Genomic DNA, 25829 nt, shown 5'->3' with positions numbered 1-25829 from the left:
ATAGAACAATAGTTAGTTATATATTATAGACTAATAGAAAGAGACCGTCTAAAAACGTTAAAATGTATTATTGGCACGTGAAACCTTAAATGAGAGCGAATAAATGAAGACTCGGCACCCCACTTCTGAAAGGCTGCCGAGCCCTGGCTTAGCTCATACTGTAATGATGTGCAGACACAGAGAGGCAGAGGTGGGATTGAATGTACCTAATGTGGGGTCCATGTCTGAGTTACGCTTTGTCTGTCCGTCTCTCGTAGGTAGTTGTGTAATGCCTGTCACTGTAGCATGCAGGCTCAGAGAGATTGGGTAATGTGCAAGAGGCAGAAGGCAAAGACTATACACGCAGGCAAACCTCCACGTGATATCTCGGCTAGATACTCCGTCTGAGGCACATTACACCAACGTCAGAGGCCAAATCCTAGATAAGGACCAGACACAGATGCATACGTGCACTACAGAACCTCTCAATCAGACATACTCCATAAACACCACCGTGCCCCAGGCATGGACCCAACATACACACACTCAGTGTTTTTGTAACTTCCTTTGTTTATTTGTACTGCTCATTTTTTTCAACGAGGAAATTCTATGCTTAAAATTGTGTTTGCCATGACAAAGCTGAGTAATTTTATAGGCAAGCCAGGAAATGCAGAGATAGGGTTGATGGTTTAATCCCAACTGTCTCCTTGTGCCATGTGCATTACAGCTCACTCTCAAATTATGTGATCATTTAATAGTCTCAGATAATCCAATTGAATTTCTCTAGGATGTTAGATAACATGTAACATCATAGAAGAAAATCCCCATCCCAATAGCTGTGAGTTGCACAATGTATTTTTGTCTACAACTCCACCTCACTCTCCAGATAGAAGAAAACTTAATTGAAACTCTATGGAATTTCCCAATTTTATCTGATTTCTCCATATTAAATTATTTTATTGGCTCCACAATATCTTAGTAAGGGTATGTCTACACTGCAAAGTTTTTGTGCAACAAGTTATATAATTTTTTATTAAAGCGCTGGAATTAAACCGCTGTTGCGTGTGCACACTGTGCTCCTTGTGATGGTGGAGCGCATCCACATTAGCAGCTCTTGCAACGGCAAAGAGAGCAGTGCACTGTGGTAGCTATCCCATTGTGCAACTGGCCACAGGGTGCTTTGGGAAGGGTTTGCAATGCCTCAAGGGGCAGGCACAGCATCACATGATGCAGGTTTCTCAGTCCCATTGTTCCATGGGCATCCTACTACATTGCCAGCTGCTTTTCAACTGAAGTGGATGGGCGAGAGTGTGTGACAGGGAGTGTGTGTGGGGGGGGGGGGAGAGAGGCAGTGTGTTTTGGGGGACAGAGTGTGTCAGCATGCTGTTTTGTAACACACACACACACACACACACACACACACACACACACACACACACACACACACACACACACACACACGCCTGCCTGCCTGCCTGCCTGCCTCTGTGTTCAACAGCAGGAGCATTGCACAATAATGGTTTGCTTTGTGTCCCAGAGCAGATCAGCACAGCACCCAAGGGCTGTCAGAAAGGGAGCTTTGAAAGGAGAGCGGTGCATGTCTCCAGGACAGCTGAGTTCAAAACAATAAGCAGAGTGGCCACTTGAGGGATTATGGGACACTTCCGGGGGCCAATTACAGCGCTGAAAGCAATTGATATGTTTACACTGGCAATGCAGCGCAGGTGGTTTTTGTGCAACGCTGCAACTGAGGAGTTTCTGCACACTAAGTAGCTTGGCAGTGTGTAGACCTCGGGAGTTACACCGCAGAAAGCTGCTTTACTGTGCAGAAACTTGCCAGTGTAGACAAAGCCTAAGAACACAGGAACTCTGAGTTCATAGATTCATAGGTTCCAAGGTAAGAAGGAACCATCGTCATTGTCTAGTCTGAGCTCCTGTATAACACAGGCCACAGAACTTCCCCTTATCTCCAGCACTTGCGAATTACATGTTACGTGTGTGTGCAGGTGAAAACTCTCCTATTGCTGCATTTGAGAGATACTGTTATGTGATCACATAATTAAGGCACAGTTGAGCATTCATCCTCAGCTCTGCATGTCCTGTCTTTTGTGTGCTTCACTGTGCTGTCCTGAATGAGGAGCGTATGGAGTGCATTGAGCATTTGTGCAAGTAGGTGGGCTCCCTGACTTGGGGTGTAGCTGTGGCTGCAGCATTTTAAGCTGAAAATGCTGGTTTCATTAGCAGCTGGAAGTAATTCTTTGTTCACCACCACGCTTGTCGGTCAAGTGCAGTCTGTGTTTTCTGGCCTGTGGTGGCCAAATTGACCTCAGAGGTATGGTGCAAGCATCAGTCACTCAGCTCATGTTCAGTCACTAGCTAGTTCCAGGCTGGGCTTTCTCATGCTATGGCTTCCCCCCTCTTCCATTTTTGGTGGGACAGCCTGTGAATCGAAAGGACTGTCCTGTAGCCCTCAGTGTTGTACCTCAGGATTGCTCAGGGAGATTGGGGGGGGGGGGGGAGGAAGAGACTTCCCTCACAATACCTTTTAGCCAAGGCTGTGCTGGGAGCCAGGAGGCCACAAGTTAGAGTTTTGCTTCTTCCACTGACCAGTGTTGATATTTCTGTGCACTTCACAACCTTTGCTATTGAGGAAAGTCTTGTACTCCCAGCTGTAGGAGGCAGGCAAGTGTCACTTACAAATTCTAGAAATAAGTTAGAAGTGGGTTTGCACTTCTGGCAGAGCTTGGAATAGCTTGGCAACTGCTTAGCTACGGGTGCTGATAAGAACAGATTTAAACATTTTATTAAAGCTAATGTTAAAAAAATTATATAATACATAGGTTGGGAAAAGAGTGTCTGCACATCTGGGTATAGTTTGTTTTTAAAAGTCATATGATACATAGAGTACATAATCAGCAGTAACCCAAATTTAGGTAAATAGATTTAACGATACAGTTTAGATATTAGAATCCGAGTACTCGGTTACATCGCTTATGAAAAGTTGTACAGAGATTTGGTTGTGGAAAGCAAATGTATCAATGAGTGAAGATTGTCCCTCAGTAATTGAGAATTAGGTAGGTCGTCCATTTAGAAAATACAATCCACGAGGAAAGTATTTCAGTTACTTTCCTGACTGTGCCTCTCATCGACTTCCAACTCATTCCTCCTGTTATTGCCCATGTCCGGTGATGTGTTCTATGTAGATGTCCCTTGACCACCTGATTGTGTCTGACACCATGAGTTGCCGCATCAGCTGAGCGTAGTGCTGATTGATTCCACATTCTCTCAGCACTCATTCATTACTGGGGTCCCATGCGCCTACGGTTCCGACAATCAGTGCGTGTGTCTGGACCTGGAACCCTTAGCTCTCAAGGTTTCGGCCAGAGGGGCTTATTTCTCTACCTTTCAAGCTCGGGCATCGTGGAAGGCCAGGGTCCTGTTCTCTAATGGCACTATGGCGTCCACCATGAAGATCTTCTTCCAGACTTTGTTGGTGATGTCAATGTCCGGTCGCAGTTGGCTGTCGGTTCCAGGAATGGCGGAGTTCATGGAAACCTTCCCCACAGGTGGTGGGATGGCTCTGGCCAGGAGATCTTGGATGGCGTTGTGTCACAGCTGCCAAGCTCTCAAATGGGTCTTGCAGCAACACAGGATGTGGGGTAGCGTCTCGTTGGCGTAGCCGCACTTTCTACATTGCTTGTCCCGATTCCAGTGGCAGACGGCTCTGTTCAGTGGGATGCAGTTGAGCCGGGCCCTGTGGATGAACCTTCAGTCGGCAAATCGGGTGAAGCTGCCCCCACGGAGGAAGTGGTTGCTGGCATTCCACTTGCACGTCACCTCGAACGCCTTGCCCTGGTCCAGCTTCCATTTCAGGTTTTCCACGTATTGGCAGTGGATGGCATCCTTCAGGGTCCTCTCCAGCATGGTTCTAGCTCTCGGAGTGATGATAGTGTGATCTGTATTCTTCACCTGTGGCACCAGGACTCCCAGCTCCTGGCATTCCTCGCACCACATCCAGTGGCAGCTGATACGCTTCTCCAGTCGTCCTGTAGCATTGGTGGCACGAGTCCAGAGAGAAGCAAAGTCTACCCTGTTTTCCAAATTCACTTTCCAGCGAGCCGCTCATGTAGGTGGCAACATCTTGGTTGGAGGGGGTCCTGACGATTCGCTTCTTGATGGCATCCTGCAGAGTGCTCTCTGCGATGTTCCTCACCATGGTGTCCGTGCACGGCGGAAGGCATGAGTAATCATGGCAACATCGCACTGATCACCCATTCAAGGGATGTTGGTGCTGCCCTGCCTGTGCAAGATGTACACCAGTTTATTGCTGGCCCTTTGGGGAAGAAACATCCACTTCTTCACCAGCTGCCGGTGGTGTTGTCTGCCTTGTTTAGAGGTACCTTCGCCATGGCAGATCCCCTCAGGACAAATGAGATACGGGGGATCAGAAAGGTGTTCAAGGCATTGATCTTCTGCCACGGTGCCAGTAGGGAAGAGTCGATCCTGGCCCCATCTTATAGGATCTCAGTGATGGTATCCTCAAGCGTCTGTTGGATGTGGAAACACGTCGGCATGCTGAAATGTTGGTACACTTGTCCGTCCTCGAGGAAGATCATGGGTTCACCCTGGATCTGAAAAGACGTAGCCCGGACCGAATCCCTTCTACTGCCATCGATATGCAGGGATGCACACTTCCTGGCATTGAAGCGGACTCCCATCCAGTTGACAGTCTGGCTGGTGATATCAAGCATTTGTTGGAGACTCTCGGGGTTGTCTGCAATCAGGACCAGATCATCTGCTTAGGCCAGGATATTCACTCTCTTGTATCTACATGCTTGTCTGTCCTCTCTGTAATCACTGCTATAACCATTAGTCAGTGCTCCCTCTCCCAGAATGTTGATTCCCAACACTGTGCTGCTGTTTAGCAGATTGTTGTGTGCCGCCACCCATCCTTGTAATACAGTACCTGAGCACTAAAATAGGTTGGCAATAGCAAGTACCTAGTGGGCTTCATGAATCCCCGATCTTTTCGGGATACAGAAATCTCTGCTGGAGGTAGGATTTGGAGGTGGATGTCATTCTGGTTTTGAAGGAAAAGCTTCCTGGTGTTGGTGCTGAAACTGCTTATTCCTTGTCATACTGTGGGCGGAGAAGAGGGCTGCATTGACAGCAGGAAAGAGCTGTTTGATCTGGCTGGTGTGCAAGCTCCTTAATTTTCTCTGGGTGGAGGATAACTTCCAAGGTCCTCATACTTGGAAAATGACTGGCTCTGTTTCCAGGCTTTGAGTCACTGGGTAACGCTGTCATCGTTGGTTATTGTTTTCCATCCAAACTGTGTGAGCAGCTACTTGTCATCAATGAGGTTTAAAACAAGGAAGCCAGTCTGTGAGAGTTCATCCAGGAGCCCGTCTCCAGGAAGGAAATCTGTTGGGAAGAGTCTGGCCTCTTTTTTGATACTATTGTTATTAACAAGTAATTAATTTCTGAAGGATATACGTGGTCAGATATGCCCATACTTTAGAATTTGGAAACCCATTTGGCTTGGTTAATCAATATATACGTGGCTTGTCTGTCTCTCTGAATAGCAATCTCCACATCCTAAGGTAAGAGGACTCCATAGGGTTGATCTTAATTTTACTTTCCTTATGTGTTCCTAGGTGCGCTCTGCGTGAGCAGTGTTTGAGTGTTGATTGTTAACAAGGAAACCATGTGCCAATTTCCTGTACAGATTTGTTAAGTTTGGGTGCCCCTGTAATTCGTCCATTCTGAATCTTATTCTTTTAAATCAGTTCCAAAGTCAAAGTTGTGGATTTCCAGGGAACGAACTGAATCACTTCTGTATGGTTTTAATTGTTTTCCAAACTGCCTTGCAAAGTGCTGTTGCCTGTGTTGGCAACAGGTTTTTTTTAAATGTTTTCTCTGTGTTTGTTTGAAGAGTTCTACAAAATGAATCTGTGTTGCTGATCTGCCACATGTCCCGTCGTTTGTGTGGGGAGGAAAAAGCTGCAGCAGCAGCGTAGTTTGGTTTGGAGTATTGAGGTGATCCGATTTGTCTACAGAGCCCATCATTATTCATAGATGATAAGGCCAAAAGGGACCACCGTGATCATCCTCTCCGCCTGTCTGAGTAACACAGACCCTTATACAGTGTGTCGCCGTGTGAGAAGATGGTGAGGGGAGGGTTTGTATTTTTGAAGAACGACTCAGTTTTGTAACCAGATGCCCTCTGAATGGGCAGGGGGGCCCTGCTGTTTCTTACCCAGAGCTGACATACAGCATTAGCCTGGCACTCATGAGACTGACGGAGCTGCTCTCTGTCAAATATTTCAGCCCTTTGCAAATCTGAGTGTTTCGAAAAGTCCATTCAAATGACAGTTATTAAAACAGAAGAAGGTGGGAGACCCCGGGTGACTCTCATCTGAATGGGATGAAGAAGCTCCTCTGTTGGGAGGAGGGGAGAGAGAAGCCCTGAGGCTCAGATCCATAAAAGACTTTTACTGTAGGTACCGAACTCTCAATTGATTTCAATGGGCATTCGGTGCCTGAATACTTCTGAGGATGTGGGTATCAGTGTCCCATAGTGGGGAATGGAGCAGGGGCTGCTCTGGGAGGCTGCAAAGCCTTTGTGACCAGATTTTCCCAGTACTCCGCACCCAGCAGCTCCCACTGAGAGCAATGGGAGCTGCTCAGTGCTGAGCTTGGTTGAGAATCTGGCCTCTGGTGTTCCACACGGGGGAGAGTTGCTCTTTGCCAGCAGATCGAGGGACGTGATCGTTCCCCTCTATTCGACATTGGTGAGGCCTCATCTGGAGTACTGTGTCCAGTTTTGGGCCCCACACTACAAGAAGGATGTGGAAAAATTGGAAAGAGTCCAGCAGAGGGCAACAAAAATGATTAGGGGGCTGGAGCAGATGACTTATGAGGAGAGGCAGAGGGAACTGGGATTGTTTAGTCTGCAGAAGAGAAGAATGGGGGGCGGATTTAATAGCTGCTTTCAACTACCTGAAAGGAGGTTCCAAAGAGGATGGATCTAGACTGTTCTCAGTGGTACCAGATGACAGAACAAGGAGCAATGGTCTCAAGTTGCAGTGGGGGAGGTCTAGGTTGGATATTAGGAAAAACTTTTTCACTAGGACGGTGGTGAAGCACTGGAATGGGTTACCTAGGGAGGTGGTGGAATCTCCTTCCTTAGAGGTTTTTAAAGTCAGGCTTGACAAAGCCCTGGCTGGGATGATTTAGTTGGGAATTGGCCCTGCTTTGAGCAGGGGGTTGGACTAGATGACCTCCTGAGGTCCCTTCCAACGCTGATATTCTATGATTCTATGATGATTCTAAAGCTTTTTTAAAGCCTCAAAAATGGGACTATGTGAATTTTCTTCCTCTCTGCTTGGATGGCACTGACCTACATGGGACGGACCCTGCTAATCATTCTTCAAAAATACAATCATTAATATCAACTTCCCCTTACTTCCATTTTTATACATGGGTTTTTTTTTTTCCATTTTTTATAGCTGCCTTCACTTCTATACACTCTCCGTGGTGTGTAATGGAGACCCGGCTGGCTTGGTCTGTATTAGCATAGCTTTCTGAAGATGGATACCAGGTTTAGCATGACCTGAGGGAAGTTTGGCAAGTGGCTTAGTTGGGCTGTTCGCATGTAGGAGGTGCTCGATTCCAAAAGTTGATTCCCATGAGTTTGCCCACTCTTTTTGACAGGAGAAGCATTGCCAACCACAAGCATTCAGAAATCGTGAGGCTGGCCCTTCCAATCAATGAGATTAAAAAATAATACATTTTTACTTGCCTTCTGTTTTTGTGCCTTTAGCGTACATGTCTCCAACTTTTCTCTGCTACTGTAAAAACGAGACATGTTTGGGGGTTTTTTAAGTTGATTCTCATGTGATTCCAGGAGCCCGACCTTAAGTGTGAATAATGTTACTGTCATGAGAAGTAGCAACCCTGAGATGGGGTTAAACTGGAAATAATTGTGCTGTATAAGCCACGTGGCTGCATCTCTGATTTCCATCAGTGTTGGCGGAAGTGCCATCTGGCTCGTATGGAAGTAGCCCAGGCTTATTGTAATGAGTGACTTCAAGGTCCATGCAGTTGCGTCTTCTCGGTTAACCCAGGATTTTATGGCTGCCATGAAAGCCATAGGATTACTCCAGATTGCCTTCAATCTGCACTCACAGAAGTGGCCATACACTGGATTTTGGGGGTGACAATTGTAGGGTAGGGTTACATCACCTCTCTCACTTTGAATTTGTGGCTGGTGGCACTAGTCCCTGCAAGGGAGGAGACTGGTGGCCCAGTGGCACGTTCACGTGTTGGGACAGGGAAAGTGTCAGTTTGTGCAGGGCCTAGCACAGTGCGGCTCAGATCCTGATTGAATCTTCTCAGCACTAGTGCAATGCGTATAACAGTGACAGATATCTCCAGGTCACTACTATTGTTACTGTCCTCTAGGCATTGTCTCCATGTGCTTCTCCTCACAGGTCACAAATAATCAACAGATTGAACACATGGGGCAGAGGTTAAAGCACCACTTGTGGTCACCACACTCAGCATTTTTTATTGCAATGCAAAGAGTTTAAGAAACCTTGTGACAAAGCTGCAGTGGACACCACGAGTTTTCTTTTCTACTAGAATCTCTCTGAAGTTCTGACCAGCTGGGAATCAGGCTAGAGTTTCCTGCTGCAGAGTTTTCTGTTTGCTTGTTCAGATCCAGATTGTAGTGGCAGATTGTCATGGTGCACGCGTGTGTATTCTCTGTTTGAATTTTGGTCAGTTTCACTCGAAACATACATCTACACTGCAGCTGCAGTGTGATTTGCAGCTTGTATAGACAGATGCACGCTAGCTGTAACCTAGTCAGATCACTGAAAATAGAAATGAGGCAATGATCTTCAGTGTGGGCTGCACAAGCGAGTACATCTGCAGGGGGACGGGTGCTTGTACAGTCTGCACTGACGTTGGCGCGGCCACATCCTCACCTCCACAGTGGCTGAGATTGTCAACTTTATATCACCAGCTTTTGCCCTGTTTGTACCCAAGGCCTTGTGCACTCTGCAACAAGTTGGGCTAAGTTAGACGGCGAGTCTCCTGGTTTGTGTGGCACTCAGGTGCAGCAAGTTGAAATTTCAGTAGCAGACCTGGGTGTGAAGTGTTCTTCGATGTGAACCCAGACTACTCCACACTCTTGGAGAGCCTGTTTTTCCCTGGAGCTGCTTTTACCAGGATTCAAGTGTCTGTTCAGGCTTTGGATCCAGCAGTGCTGATGATCTCAAAGCAGAAGGCTGTGTCCCCACCCAGGGGATCTTTCTGTGCTTGGGGCTCCTTTTGCACAGAATGTAAAACTTCTCCTGCCTTCTTATGCCTTCACCCACAGAGCAGAATAGACTAGCTGGAGCTCTTTTGTTAACATTGCTATTAATTATTTGTGTTGCGGTAATCCCTAGGGTCCTTGTCCATGGCTAGGGCTCTCATGCAAGGCACTACAAGAAGAGAACACAAAGGCAGTCCTACTTCAAGGAGCAGGAGACTGTAAAGTAAATTCCTAGATTTGCCCCTTTGAGACATGGCATGTCCTCATCTCTACAGCCTACTTCCCTGTTCTGATAGAACCTGAGCCCAACCGTCAGCCCATCTACTACTTCAGGCTTGTGCTTGGGTGGTAAATGCGTGGGGAATATTTACATTGTCCCAGGGGAGAGTATTGGGACTGGCATCAGTCAGCATGTTCTGAATTTTGTTTGAAATTACGTGAATGTGTGCAGAGTGCATTTTGGTAAATCTAACAATGTCAAGATCATTCCTGACCTGATTGGGAGCAGTGATCTGGCTGTGAAGACTTTCAAACAGACTGTGAATGTGATCTGCACATCCTGTTGAATCCGTGTTGCATGGCAGGTGAATTTAATACTTTAGCTTGTTCACTTATAAGTTAAAATCTTCCCCCTTTGTCTTTCTACAGGTGTCATGTAATCAGAGTTAGGTGGCAGCAGGAGTTGAAATGCATTCCAGTCACACAACTGAAAATGGACCTGACCCCAAGGTAGTAATACAGGTGAGTGAGTCCAGTTGATTTTCTCAGGGCCTGTCTGATGAGAGTTTTTGATTGTGCCGTAACTCAAGTTAACTGACTGACAGGTAACTGGAGATTACTAACATGACTGTAAGTGCTAGGCCAGCTCTACACTGGAAACTTTTGCCAATACAACAATGCAGATTAGGGGTGAGAGTCTTTCTTTTTTTTTTCTAATGACATTTCAGTACAGGCAAAAGCCCTGCTCTAGACACAGACAAACAAGACAAATCAGTATAAACTGTACCGGCAACGGTTTTGGTTTGGTTTTGGTTTTGTTGCCGATATGAACGGTCTCCACTAGGAGGGGTTGCTGGCATTGCTATGTATAGTTGCCCTAGTCCAGGCTCTCAACAATCTACAAACATTGTTCCCAATGGCAGAGATGTGTGTCATGGAAAAGAAATATCTGTGGAGTGTCTAAACTAGCAGGCCCAAGGATGTTAGTTAACACCAGTGAATTGGCAATTGGTTAACTTGAGCTATAGCACAACCAAAAACTCGAGTGTAGTCAGGCTCTCCGATCGAGAGGCACTGTACAATGCGGAGATGATGTACAGTGTTAGATTGGTGCCAAGGAACAATATTACGGAAATGTTAGTAGCTGGTGTATTTTTCTTTACACAACCTTTGGAATCTGTACATGTTTAGAAACAACATTTTAGTAAATTAGCTACAAGCATAAGGATTACAATGTTGTGCTTAATTTAGTCCTAGAACAGAATTAGGCATATAGAATGTGTGTATAAAATATATATTATTTTATGGCAGTAATGCCCAAGGTGCCAATCAAGGACTAGGGCTCCTTGTGCTGGGTGTTGTACAGTCAGGCAGTGAAATGACAGTCCGTACCCCAAAGAACTCACGAGATAGGTACTTACAAGATGTGACAGAAGGATCATAGAATCATAGAAGATCAGGGTTGGAAGGGACCTCAAGAGGTCATCTAGTCCATCCCCCTGCTCAAAGCAGGACCAATTCCCAACTAAATCATCCCAGCCAGGGCTTTGTCAAGCCGGGCCTTAAAAACCTCCAAGGAAGGAGACTCCACCACCTCCCTAGGTAACGCATTCCAGTGTTTCACCACCCTCCTAGTGAAATAGTGTTTCCTAATATCCAACCTGGACCTCTCCCCCACTGCAACTTGAGACCATTGCTCCTTGTTCTGTCATCTGCCATCACTGAGAACAGCCGAGCTCCATCCTCTTTGGAACCCCCCTTCAGGTAGTTGAAGGCTGCTATCAAATCCCCCCTCATTCTTCTCTTCTGCAGACTAAACAATCCCAGTTCCCTCAGCCTCTCCTCATAAGTCATGTGCTCCAGACCCCTAATCATTTTTGTTGCCCTCCATTGGACTCTTTCCAATTTTTCCACATCCTTCTTGTAATGTGGGGCCCAAAACTGGACACAGTATTCCAGATGAGGCCTCACCAATGTTGAATAAAGGGGAATGATCACATTCCTCGATCTGCTGGCAATGCCCCTACTTATACAGCCCAAAATGCCGTTAGCCTTCTTGGCAACAAGAGCACACTGTTGACTCATATCCAGCTTCTTGTCCACTGTGACCCCTAGGTCCTTTTCTGCAGAAGGATGAGACAGGCAAACGGGGGAGGGGCATGTGGGGCAAGAGGTTGGACAAAGTAACAGTACAAGAAGCAAAGGTCTCCGCTCCTCACCTGCCTGGCCATTGTCCCCCAAATCACTCCACACTAAGTGCCTCAGGAAACACTGTCTTTAACTAGGCTGAATTCTTGTAGTAAACTTTGACTGCCAAAAAATACATCTGGGATCTTGGCCCTGTAAGTGGAGTAAAATGGGCTGTGGAAGTCTTGGAGAAAGTGACTAGTGATTTTAGGATGCCTCAATTTTCAGGTGCCCAACTTGAGACCCCGGGAAGGGGTCATTTTGCGGAGGGTGGATATTATGCCCTTTTTAGAAATCAGGCACCCAAATCACTGTTCACTGCTGAAGATCCTGGCTAAAGACCTTGAGGAGTAAAACATCACAAACTAAATAAAGAAAGAAAATTAGGGACTGCTTCTCCCAACCATCACCAAATATCAGGCAGCCCACTCTAAACAATTGCAGCAATTTTAAGCCTTATTTGGACCCAATGTATCTTCTTAAAATAAACCTTCCACCTGAAATTTGGTCTGAAATCTGTCTGTAATCATGGACAGAGGGACCTAGACAAATTGGAGGATTAGGCGAAAATAAATCTGATGAGGTTCAACAAGGACAAGTGGAGAGTCCTGCACTTCGGACGGAAGAATCCCATGCACTGCTACAGTCTGGGGACCGACTGGCTAAGCAGCAGTTCTGCAGAAAAGGACCTGGGGATTACAGTGGATGAGAAGCTGGATATGAGTCAGCAGTGTGCCCTTGTTGCCAAGAAGGCTAACGGCATATTGGGCTACATTAGTAGGAGCATTACCAGCAGATGAGTGATTATTCCCCTCTATTTGGCACTGATGAGGCCACGGTGGATCTGGAGTACTGCGTCCAGTTTTGGGCCCCCCCACTACAGAAAGGATGTGGAAAAATTGGAGAGAGTGCAGCGGAGGGTGTAGAAAATGATTAGGGGGCTGGGGCACGTGACTTATGAGGCAAGGCTGAGGGAACTGGGCTTATTTAGTCTGCAGAAGAGAAGAGTGAGGGGGGATTGGCTAGCAGCCTTCAACTACCTGAAGGGGGGTTCCAAACAGGATGGAGCTCGGCTGTTCTCAGTGGTGGCAGATAACAGAACAAGGAGCAATTGTCTGAAGTTGCAGTGGGGGAGGTCTCGGGTGGATATTAGGGACAACTATTTCCCTAGGAGGGTGATGAAGCACTGGAATGGGTTCCCTAGAGCAGTGGTCTCCAAACTTTTTTTGGATCGTGCACCCTTATCCGTAAAAAAATTTTGAGCACGCACCCCATGCTGTACTGGCTCGACCATTTTTGCTGAAGCAAAAAAAAAAAAAGCCGCTTGGACTCCCGCCTGATGAAGAAAAAAGAAAAAAAAACCACTCCTCCTGCCGCGCACCCCCAAGGATCCTCTTGCGCACCCTTTGGGGTGCGCGCACCCCACTTCGGAGACCACTTCCCTTAGAGGTTTTTAAGGCCCAGCTTGACAAAGCCCTGGCTGGGATGATTTAGTTGGGGTTGGTCCTGCTTTGAGCAGGGCTTTGGACTAGATGACCTCCTGAGGTCCCTTCAAACCCTAATCTTCTATGATTCTATGATAAGAATTTCTTTTGGAAGACAGTACTGAAATGTGGGATAAAGAGAGAGAAGGGGCATATTCCCTTTTTCTATGTAGGATATTAAAAAACAATTCTATCTTAAAAACACACCTCATCTTCAGTTTCTCCGCCTTTTATCTTTGGTTAGATGATCAATTTTTAAGCTAGAAATGTTTGCAAGCTCTGCTGGGGCCTTATCAAAGTTAGCTGAAGCTCCCGTGGGGGAGTTAAGCTTTCATTTTAAATATAAACCTGATTAAGGCCTCTGGGCTCAGTAGTGGTCTATGTGAAGATGATTTACACCAATGTAAATCTGTTAGCCTCATTGAAGTTGCTCCTTATTTACACAGTGTAAGTAAGAATAAAATCGAACCCTTGGTGTGCAGAATTCTTATGGTATCACTGTAATGCCTGCTTAAAAGCTCCGAGGGGAATAGCACGCACCAGAACCCACCTTCCAAAAAACAGCTGCTAGGTCACATTCTTGGGTGACTACCTGATGTGTCCCTTTAACTGTTTAACACAGCCAAGCCTTGTTAACACCACACACAACATGATGAACTAGGCTTGATTTCTGATAGCGAGACAAGTTCTAATTGATCAACTGTTGTGGTTGATTCTTCTGTGTGAGTCCAGTAGTTATTTCACATCCTGTTTTTAAGCATTTTCCTGTTTGTGCAGGGTTTCTCATACTCACTCCTGTAATCCTCTGTTTATCCCAAACAAGTGTCTACACTAAAAAGTTAGAGTCCTGTGGCACCTTTAAGACTAACAGATGTATTGGAGCATAAGTTTTCGTGGGTGAATGCCCACATGCATCCAACGAAGTGGGTATTCATCCACGAAAGCTTATGCTCCAATACATCTGTTAGTCTTAAAGGTGCCACAGGACTCTCTGTTGCTTTTTACAGATCCAGACTAACACGGCTCCCCCTCTGATACTTGACTAAAATGTTAGGTTGACCCAGCTATGTTGCTCCGGGGTGTGATTGATGTAGTTAAGCTAACCTAACCTCTGTAGACAGCATTAGGTCAACAGAAGAATTCTTCCGTCGACCTAGCTAGCGCCTCACAGGAAGGTGGGTTAACTAGAGCCATAGGTGCTGGAAATGGCGGTGTGGCAGCACCCCCGGGCTTGAGGAGGTTTCCATCATATGCAGGGTTTACAGTTTGGTTCAGTGGCTCTCCGTACCCCTCACTGTACACATTGTGCCAGCCCCCCTGACTGCAGCAATGGGAGAACCCCTCCCGTCACTGTAATAAGTGTCTACACTGAAGTACTACAGTGGCACAGCTGCAACGTTTCTAGTGAAGACACAGCCTAGGAAAGAAATGATTTTTCTTTCAAGCAAATTGACTACAGCTAGGAAAGCACTAAAGAGAGTGTGCTGCAGGCTCTCTGCAAAACAATGGGTCACTGGGGGTGGACAAAAGGAAAACCTGAGACACAAGAGCTTCACAAAAACAATGTGGAGCCTGTTTTCTTTAGTGTGCGGGAGCTATATTACAAGGGATCCTTTTTGAAGCGAGCTGTTCTTATAACACAAATCCACATGCTTTATCCTGTAGTTGATCAAGAAGCAGTTGGTGAGTTCCATCAAGGGATTGCAGAAACAGTATGTAACCTCCGATGCCGTTGTAACCAGTGACACTGACGATGCTAATGCCCTGTGCTGTGCACTAGAGGCTGTGTTTGTGCATGGACTGAAGGCGAAGTACATAAAAACAGAGGCTGGAGGAAAAGGGAAAAAAACATGTGGCCGTGCACCTCTTCCCCAGCCCGTCTTCTGGGGCTTGCTGAAAACCATCACGCACAGGTGAGGAGCTTCCATCTTACAGTCACTTACAGCCTGTTGATTCCTTGGTACATTTACGTATGTTAAAAGCCACGCAGTTCATGGAGCAGTCAGTAGACACATGGCCAACTCAAAAGGACTAACTGCCCCTCATCCCACCCTCTCTCCGAATACTTCGCCCCCACTGCCAGAAGCTTGAGGGAACACAGACCATGGAAGGGGTCTGGAAGATCAGCAGATTTGGGCTGTGTGGGACCAATGGGGGAAGCAAGTGCCAGAGTAAAGGGACTCCTTGGGACCATACCCTCTTCTCAGCTCCCAGATCTTAATCACTGAGCGCATCGCAGTTGTTGGGATGGGTCATAGGGAAGGAAGTGGCCCCTAAGGGTACGTCTACACTGCGATCAAGAACATGAGACTCAAAACCCAGGTCAGTTGACTCGGGCGGCAGGGCTAAAAATTGCAGTGTAGACATTTGGGCAGGAGAAACTCACCCATGCGGGGTCTCAAAACCCCGGCTCCAACCTGAGCCTGAACTTCTACACTGCAATTTAATAGCCCTGAAATCTGAGCCCAGCGAGCTCAAGTCAGCTGGCCTGGGCCCGCCGTGTATGTGCTTGAGAGTCTGATATCGCAGTGTAGACATCCCCTCAGGCTCAGTCTTCAATAAAAACAGTTCTGAGTCAGGAGAAACGCCCACAGCTTTAGCCCACTTTGCTCCATGGTTAAGGTCAGGGCTGGCCTTGCTCAGGGGTGCCATGGTCAAGGGGGTGCCATACAGCAGCACAGAGGAGCGTGCTGCTGGTGTAGAGTCAGAAACTGCTCCCGGCTGGCAGGGGAGCACTGCATTGGGGAGGTGGGGAGGTGTTCCAGATTTCTCCCTGCTTCCTACAGGCAGAGGGACTTGGGGGTGTGGGGGGGTGGCAGCAAGCAGTGCATCCAGGCACCCCCTGCCAAGCGCTCTATCCATCCAGGTCACTTCCCCCAGCTGGGCTCTGCTCTCCTGTCCTTCCCTTATGCAGTCCAGGTGGGGAAAGTGACCTGGATGCAGTGAGTCCTGACACCGCTCCCCACAGCCCCTTAGGGGTGCACAGAGGAGCAGCGCTTGGGGTGGGGGAGTGAGCAGCAATGCCAGCTGCTCTGTGCATCCAGGTCAGTTTCCCCACATGGGCACAGGAGAGGGGCGAAGGGGGCAGTCATGGGGGCCAGGGTCAATGGGGGGGCACCACACCCATGTGGGCCGGGGCACCAAGATACAAGTTCGCCTAGGGCGCCATTTTCCCTCAGGCCAGTCCTGGTTGAGGGTTTCTCTACAGTACTACAAGCAGGAACTGTGTTGTAACCAGGTTAAGGGACATCCGATGATAAGCAGGCTCCTTGACTCCATTGTTGTAGAGTAGATGGGCCAGCAGATAACCAGAAACCCGCACATTTATTGGGACTTTATAGATCAAAATCAGTAGCTCAAATTGCACCCAAATGAGGACAGGAGTACTTGTGGCACCTTAGAGACTAACAAATTTATTAGAGCATAAGCTTTCGTGGACTACAGCCCACTTCTTCGGATGCATATCAAATTTGTTAGTCTCTAAGGTGCCACAAGTACTCCTGTTCTTTTTGCGGATACAGACTAACACGGCTTCTACTCTGAAACCCAAATGAGGATCCACTGCCCTCCGTTGCTCTATTCAAGAAGCACCGCTAAATAAGGAGAGCACCATGGTGTGCTACCTGCAGTTTCCGAGCATATGTGGGTAGCATATAAGACAGCCCATTGAGAAAGTTGGCCATTGTATTCTAGGGAGTTTATTGCAATGTAGTGAACCCTGTAGTCAAGGTTGTAAAATTGTTGTGGCCTGGGCAGGGACTCAGGAGGCCTGGATTCCATTCCCTGCTTGGTGACCTTGGTCAGGTTGTATTCCCCTTTCTGTGCCTCAGTTTTCCCATCTGTAAAATGGGTATAATGGTACTGATTTCCTCCATAAAGCGCGTTGAGATCTCTTGATGAAAAGCATTAGATAAGAGCTAGCTGTTCTTATTTGCTATTTTTGTATGCTAATGAGTTTTTGAAACATTTACCTTCTGGACAGAATCTTAGCCCAAAAGCATATGTTTTTGGAAAGTTTCATCCAGATTCCCTTAGCTGTTTATGAGTTATGAAAGAGTCAAAGACATCCACTTTTCACACACTCTGGGAGACATTTTTGTGCCTTTGAACATTTACGCCTTTGTTTTTAAAAATGAACAAAAAGACCCACACTCTTTTGCCATGACTTTTAATATGCCCTCGGTACCACCAACTGAAATGTGAGCTGGGACCAAGGACTAGTGTCATCATTAGATTTTTGGGGGGAAATATTTGAAATCTGTTGGTTTTGATTAATCAGTGAGGGGAAGAAAGAAGCTCTGCCACTTTGTGGCTTCCCTGCATCTTTCCCTGCCTAGAGAAGGTGCTGGGCACGCATAGGAGCTGCTGGTGGAACAATGTGCATGAAGGAACTTGTCATTGAAACACCACCTCCCTCCTTGTACCTAGTTCAGAAATGCCTTCACCTTTAGAAAAGAACCAGTCGTGGAGCCAGCTGGTTTTGTGTCTCAGCAAGTTTTGCTGCATTTCACAGTATTGTGCACATTTTACTTTTTAATTCCTTTCAGATAATTAAGTTTGCCATTGCCATTTTGAATATCCAGTTGGGACAACAGAAAATGGTCTCCAGACAAAAGAGCAGCAAAGATGGGAGCTCCTCCCCATTCTTGGAGAGGAGAGGCAGTGCCTCATGGGAGATGTAGTCCAGCCAGGGAGCCCATCCCATAGAGCAGGGGTTCTCAACCTTTTTCTTTATGAGGCCCTCCCCCTCAACATGCTATAAAAACTCCACAGCCCAGCTGTCCCACAACAGCTGTTTTTCTGCATATAAAAGCCAGGGCCGGTGTTGGGGGAAGCAAGGAGGGCAATGCCCGTGGTCCCACACCATAGGGGGCCCCGCGAAGCTAAGTTGATCAGGCGGGTGGTAGGACTTGGGGACCTGGGCTGCAGTCCCACGTGGCAGGACTTCGGCTATCTGCCTGGGCCATAGCGAATCTAATGCCAGAGGTGCTTGATGGAACCCCTGAAATCTGCTTGTAGCCCCTCGGGCCCCCGGACCCAGGGCCGTCCTTAGGCATATGCAGCATACACAGCTGCATCGGGCACCTGAAAATTTGGGGCATCCCTGGTGTCCACCCATCTGCCTCTTCCCATCCCTGTTCTGACCCGTCCTGCAAGCACCCACCACAGCTGGCTGCTGCAGCCTGGTGAATCTCCTCAGGAGGGGATCTAGTACTTAAAAGTTAAATAGCCTGCCAGACATATTAGCACAACATTGAAACTGTTAAAGAGCCATTCAAGTGATAATGAAGCCATTTAACTGGCATTTGCCAACCCCTAGGTATATACTGACAGTTTCTGAATTTCCTAGGCCTTGGCTACACTTGCAAGTTACAGCGCTGTAAAGCCTCCCCCAACGCTGTAATTCACTCCCTGTCCACACTGGCCAGGCATTTGCAGCGCTGTATCTCCTTGGTTGCAGCGCTGCATGTACTCCACATCTCCGAGAGGAATAGCAAGTGCAGCGCTGGGGCACCAGTGTGGCCACCCAAAGCACTGTGACTGGCCTCCAGAATTATTCGACAGTATCCCACAATGCCTGTTCTAGCCACTCTGGTCATCAGTTCAAACTCTACTGCCCTGGCCTCAGGTAACCAACCATGTGACCGACCCTTTACATTCCCCGGGAATTAAAAAAAATCCCCTTCCTGTTTGCTCAGCCCGGCGTGGCGTGGAGTGCTATCAGCAAATCTTTCCAGGTGACCATGCCTCCACGCGCCAAGCGAGCCCCAGCATGGAGCAATGGTGAGTTGCTGGACCTCATCAGTGTTTGGGGGGAGGAAGCTGTCCAGTCCCAGCTGCGCTCCAGCCGTAGGAATTAGGATACCTTTGGGAAGGTATCAAAGGACATGATGGAAAGGGGCCATGACCGGGACGCCCTGCAGTGCAGGATTAAAGTGAAGGAGCTGCGGAGTGCCTACCGCAAAGCCCACGACGTAAATGGCAGCTCGGGTGCTCCCCCTGCGACCTGCAGATTCTACAAGGAGCTGGATGCGATACTTGGGGTTAACCCCACCTCCACTCCGAGCACCACCATGGACACTTCAGAGCCGGTGGGGTGGGGGGGGGGAGGAGGAGAAGGAGGAAAACGGGAGTGATGCTGGTGGGCCGGATGGAGACACCCCGGAATCCCTGGAGCCATGCAGCCAGGAGCTCTTCTTGAGCCAGGAGGATGGTAACCAGTCGCAGCGGCCAGTACTTGGTGGAGGACAAACAGAAGAGCAGGTTCCCGGTAAGCATTTTTTTTTTTTCGAGAAGGAATTTTTTCGGTGCGGGCTCTTTGGGAGAGGAGGGTTAGGCATGCATGCCTAGATGCGGTATAGTGCATTGATGTGGTTTATCACATCGCGGTAATCAGCCTCGGTAATCTCTTCGAATGTCTCATCCAGAACGTGTGCAATGCGCTTGCGCAGGGTTTATAGGGAGAGCCACCGTGGTCCTTGTCCCAGCCAGGCTAACGTGTCCGCGCCACTGTGCCGCGAGGGGCTGGTGGACCATTGCTGCACACAGGCAAGCTGCATATGGGCCAGGGCGGAAGCCGCATTGCAGTAGAAGACCCTCCCTTGCTTCCCAGGTCACCCTCAGCAGCGAGATATCGTCCAGGACGAACTCCTGTGGAAAATGTTGGGACAGTGTTCAGTGTAGGTGCCCCCTGAAGCTGTTGGCTCTCCCCAAGGCACAGAAACCCAGAGGACAGTGCAGCCCTGAAACAATCAGTCCCCATTACTCACCATTTTGAGGCTCCCGTGGGATATGTGCGCTCTGTTTCGGATGGGAAAATTATGCTATTGTGTAGACGCTGTGTGTTTTCTACTCCTTAAGTGCGGGGGGAATCATTACTCTGTCTGGTATAAACAATGCTGCCTCTGTTAAATGTTGTATTTTGCCTATATAGCTGCATCAACCTTGAGACCTCAGCCGTCCCTCTTATCGCCTGCTCAGAGACTGCAAAGACTCAGGAAGAGACCGCGAAAAAGCAAAGACGACATGCTGCAAGAAGTGATGCGGCAATCTATTAAAGAGAACGAGAAGGCACAGGACTGGAGGGAGAGCGAAAGCAGGATCTGCCAGGAAAACACAGCACACCGGCGGCAAAACACCGCGCACCGGCAGCAAAGCACTGATAGGCTCATCAGCATCCTGGAGCGCCAAGCAGATGCTATCCAGGAGCTGGTAGCCATGCAGAAAGAGGAGCAGTACCGAAAACGCAAACGCCACCCCCCCTACAGCCCTTGTCCCAAAACTCTTTCCGTTGTGCCCCACTGTCACCTCCAACCCACTTTCCCCAACTTCCGTGTTCTTCACGCCATCCGCTGCCTCCAACACCAGTATCTTCACCACCCAACCCTGAAGACCACGACCCTTCCCTCTGCACTCAACCCCCATCACCATGCAGTGTAGCTGTCCTGAAGTGCAGCACTCACTGCACAGCACACCAGACAGGACATATGTGAATCTGTGATTGTACTGTTCCCCACTCCACCGCCTTGTTTCTTTTCAATAAATAATTTTTTTTTCTTTTCAATAAATGGATTCTTTGGCTTTGAAAACATTCTTTATTATTGCATAAAGTAAAAGACTCCTTAGCCCAGGAAATAAACAGGCACTGCAAGTCTGCTTGTCTGCTAAGCAGACACTGATTCCTAAAGATTGGAACTACTGCACTTCACTCCTGTGCAGGGCACCAGATATCACTGCTGGTTTTCAGCCTCAAATTGCTCCCTCAAGGCATGCCTAATCCTTGCAGCCCCGCGCTGGGCCCCTGTAATAGCCCTGCTCTCTGGCTGTGCAAATTCAGCCTCCAGGTTTTGAACCTCGGAGGTCCATGCCTGAGTGAAGCTTTCACCCCTCCCTTCACAAATATTATGGAGGGCACAGCACGCGGATATAACCCCGGGGATGCTGCTTTCGGCCAAGTCCAGCTTCCCATACAGAGATCGCCAGCGGGCTTTTAAACGGCCAAAGGCACACTCCACAGTCATTCGGCACCGGCTCAGCCTGTAGTTAAACCGTTCCTTGCTGCTGTCAAGGCTCCCTGTGTAGGGTTTCATGAGCCACGGCATTAATGGGTAAGTGGGATCTCCAAGGATCACAATGGGCATTTCAACTTCCCCTACCGTGATCTTCCGCTCTGGGAAAAAAGTCCCGGCCTGCATCTTCCTGAACAGCCAAGTGTTCCGAAAGATGCGTGCGTCATGCACCTTTCCAGGCCAGCCTGTGTTAATGTCAATGAAACGCCCACAAGCGCCTGGAGAGCCATAGAGAAATACCCCTTCCGATTAACGTACTCGGATCCTAGGTGGGGTGGTGCCAGAATAGGAATGTGCGTCCCATCTATCGCCCCTCCACAGTTAGGGAACCCCATTTGTGCAAAGCCATCCACTATTTCCTGCACGTTACCCAGAGTCACGGTTCTTCTGAGTAGGATGCGATTAATGGCCTTGCAAACTTGCATCAACACGATTCCAACGGTCGACTTTCCCACTCCAAACTGGTTTGCGACTGACCGGTAGCTGTCTGGAGTTGCCAGCTTCCAGATTGCAATAGCCACCCGCTTCTCCACTGGCAGGACAGCTCTCAATCTTGTGTCCTTGCGCCGCAGGGTGGGGGCAAGCTCCTCACACAGTCCCATGAAAGTGGCTTTTCTCATCCAAAAGTTCTGCAGCCACTGCTCGTCATCCCAGACTTCCATGACGATGTGATCCCACCACTCGGTGCTTGTTTCCCGAACCCAAAAGCGGCGTTCCACGGTGCTAAGCATGTCCGTGAATGCCACAAGCAATTTCGTGTTGTATGCGTTACGCGTCTCAATAGCATCTTCGGAATCCTCACCGTCACTCTCACTGTCACTTTGGATCTTAAGGAATAGTTCGATAGCCAAACGTGATGTGCTGGCGAGACTTGTCAGCATACGCCTCAGCAGTTCGGACTCTATTTCCCGCAGACAGATCGCGCTGCACAGAAACCGTTGAAAGATGGTGCCAAAGGTGGACGGAAACAAAGGGATTTCTGGGATGCGAAGCGATGCATCACGGGGCATTGGGACAGGACCCAGAATCCCCCGCACCCATGCCCCCTTCCCACAACCCACGGCGCCAGAATGGGAAAAGGTGCTCTGTGGGATAGCTACCCATAATGCACCGCTCCCAATAGCGCTGCAATTGCCGCAAATGTGGCCACGACAGTGCGCTGGGCAGCTGTCGGTGTGGACAGACTGCAGCGCTCTCCCTACTCAGCTGCACGAAGTCAGGTTTAACTCTCAGCGCTGTACATCTGCAAGTGTAGCCAAGGCCCTAACAAAAACAGTTGTGAATTACTGTAATACTGGTTTCTTTTCAGATCGTATAAATCTTTCGCCTTTTACTCAGAACATGTTAGTCTACAGGACCATAGTTTAAAATTTGCTTTAAAAATGTCATTAGTGTGTTGCTGAAGATTATAAAATCACATCTCTAAAAAATCCTTGCATAGATTTTTAGATGCACAATCTGAGTATTCATCTTTAGCCTTAAATGCTTGGATCTTCAGACATACAGTTTTTTAAATAAATCCTTCAAAAGACCCCCCTTCTCTAAAATACACATGGGCTGCCATCAGGCATAGGGGCACCAGTTTAATAGTTCTGCATAGGGCCCCTAAGGACAGCCCTACCCAGACCCCTGGTTTAGAACCACTGCCATAGAGGTGCTGTGGCAGCATTTCCAAATCAAAATATTTTGGTTTTCAAGAGTTTGGGCTTTTGATGCAAATCAGTATTTCCCACAGAAAACAGATGCTCTTTGCGCAAAACCAGAAATCATCCAACCCCCGTTTTCCGTAGAAAAAGTTTTGACTGAAAACTTCCAACAAGCCCTATTTTTTATCATTTTAGAAAGAGACATGAGGTGCAGTCGATGGCTAGGAATGTGATGTCTCACTGCGCAGGTCAAATGACAATACTGGGAAATGCCTATCTCAGCTTCTGCCCCATCCTGGGGCTGCCTCCTTCCTCCCTGGTGTGCTGTATCTCCTGACCCTCCCTCTGGCAGTCTGTGCTTTCGTGAAGTGCATCTGCCCCCCTCCACAGTCTGTACATTGCAATGCTCTCACAATGCAGTTGTTAACATGTTCTGTTCTTTCCTCCCCTAGAAACATCATTTTAGAGCTGGAACAGTTACATTTTATCAGCACTGACGTGGGGCGCTGCCGTGCTTGGTTAAGGCTTGCCTTGAATGATGGCCTCATGGAGTGTTATTTGAAGTTACTGCTACAAGAGAAGTCCAGGCTGCCAGAGTATTATCAGACGACAGCCCTGCTGCTGGATGCAGAGGAATGTGAATTTCTGCTTAGCTTCTTGCAAGGGTTAACTTCCCTGACCTTCGAACTGTCCTATAAATCAGCAGTTTTAAATGAATGGACTATAACGCCCTTGTCCCTGTCTGGTCTGTGTCCTGTTTCGGAGCTTCTGGAGCATCTAACATCCTCTAGTTCTGAATCCCAAAGAAAGGAGTCCCTGGGTTTGGTCTCACGTTCTTCAGGATCTGATGATATTGAAGCTCAACCCAACATATTGCCCCTCAGTAAAAATGAGGACCAAAGTAAACTTACATGCTCCACGCTAAGCCTTAACACTACAAGTTCATCCCAGCTGTCCTCCAGCCTGGGCTCTGATGGCCTCCTGCAGGCCAACTGCACTAGAAGTCCTGATAGGTGTGAGGAACCGCTGTCGTATGACTCTGATTTAGGGGCAGCAAACGCAGAGGATTTAGACAGTTCTCTGCAAGAGTAAGTATCTGAGAATGCTCTTTGCTGAGGGTTTCTTAACCCTCCTCTTTACCCCTGCGTTTCATCCTCTCTCTCTCAAAAGCAGAAAACCTACCATTCTCCCCTTCACATGTCTCTCCCCAAACCAATATCTTTTCCCTCATGGGGTGTGGAAAGGCAAAAGGAAAGCATATTACAAGGCTTGACTGGAGTCTTCCTGCCAAATAAAGTGATTGCAGCCCAGAACAACTGAAATCTATGGAAGGTAGGTGCCTAAATACCTTTGAGGATGTAGGCCTGCCTGGTTAGTCAGCTGTCTTTCAGAACACTCCTGCTGGGTGATTGACTCCTGGCTGGTACCCTTGTCTCCTCATAGACTTTAAGGTCAGAAGGGACCGTTATGATCATCTAGTCTGACCTCCTTCACAGCACAGGCCACAGAATCTCACCCACCCACTCCTGTAACAAACCCCTAACCTATGTCTGAGCTACTGAAGTCCTCAAATCGTGATTTAAAGATCTCAAGGTGCAGAGAATCCTCCAGCAAGTGCCTCGTGCCCCACGCTGCAGAGGAAGGCGAAAAACTTCCAGGGCCTCTGCCAATCTGCCCTGGAGGAAAATTCCTTCCCGACCCCAAATATGGTGATCAGCTAAACCCTGAGCATGTGGGCAAGACTCACCAGCCAGCACCCAGGAAAGAATTCTCTGTAGTAACTCCGATCCCACCCCATCTAACATCCCATCACAGACCATTGGACATATTTACCTGCTAATAATCAAAGATCAATTAACTGCCAAAATTAGTAGGCTATCCCATCATACCATCCCCTCCATAAACTTATCAAGCTTCGTCTTGAAGCTAGATATGTCTTTTGCCCCCACTACTCCCCTTGGAAGGCTGTTCCAGAACTTCACTCCTCTAATGGTTAGAAACCTTCATCTAATTTCAAGTCTAAACTTCCTAATGTGCAGTTTATATCCATTTGTTCTTGTGTCCACATTGGTACTAAGCTTAAATAATTCCTCTCTCTCCCTGATATTTATCCCTCTGATATATTTATAAAGAACAATCATATCTCCCCCTCAGCCTTCTTTTGGTTAGGCTAAACAAGCCAAGTTCTTTGAGTCTCCTTTCATAAGACAGGTTTTCCATTCCGATCTGGGGCAAAATCAATACTTGGTCCTGCTAGTGAAGGCAGGGGCCTGGACTCGATGACCTTTCAGGGTCCCTTCCAGTTCTATGAGATAGGTATATCTCCATATATATATATTCCTCGGCTCATCCTAGTAGCCCTTCTCTGTACCTGTTCCAGTTTGAATTCATCCTTCTTAAACATGGGAGACCAGAACTGCACACAATATTCCAGATGAGGTCTCACCAGTGCCTTGTATAATGGTACTAACACCACCTTATCTTTACTGGAAATACCTCGCCTGATGCATCCCAAGACCGCATTAGCTTTTTTAACGGCCATATCACATTGGCGGCTCATAGTCATCCTGTGTTCAGCCAATACTCCAAGGTCCTTCTCCTCCTCTGTTACTTCCAACTGATGTGTCCCCAATTTGTAACCAAAATTCTTGTTATTAATCCCTAAATGCGTGATCTTGCACTTTTCACTATTAAATTTCATCCTATTACTATTACTCCAGTTTACAAGGTCATCCAGATCTTCCTGTATGATATCCCGGTCCTTCTCTGTATTAGCAATACCTCCCAGCTTTGTGTCATCCACAAACTTTATTAGCACATTCCCACTTTTTGTGCTAAGGGCAGTAATAAAAAGATTAAATAAGATTGGTCCCAAAACCGATCCCTGAGTAACTCCACTAGTAACCTCCTTCCAGCCTGA

General features: G+C 47.8%; 1 protein-coding gene across 2 annotated transcripts in view; it reads left to right on the top strand.

The window, feature by feature from the left end:
- The window catches only part of PLEKHM1 (pleckstrin homology and RUN domain containing M1), a 61707-nt gene that overhangs the window by 7560 nt on the left and 28318 nt on the right, over positions 1–25829 (top strand). For both annotated transcript variants that reach the window (XM_054014602.1, XM_054014604.1), the window contains exons 2-4: positions 9953–10045; positions 14860–15107; positions 23362–23997. In XM_054014602.1, coding sequence (XP_053870577.1) covers positions 9992–10045; positions 14860–15107; positions 23362–23997 — 938 coding nt within the window. In that variant the 5' untranslated portion in view covers positions 9953–9991. The remainder of the gene's footprint in view (positions 1–9952; positions 10046–14859; positions 15108–23361; positions 23998–25829) is intronic.

Source organism: Malaclemys terrapin, chromosome 25 (assembly GCF_027887155.1).
Source record: "Malaclemys terrapin pileata isolate rMalTer1 chromosome 25, rMalTer1.hap1, whole genome shotgun sequence".
NCBI lineage: Eukaryota > Metazoa > Chordata > Testudines > Emydidae > Malaclemys > Malaclemys terrapin.
The sequence above is the reverse complement of the archived record's forward strand: the minus strand, read 5'-3'. Positions and strand labels throughout refer to the sequence as shown.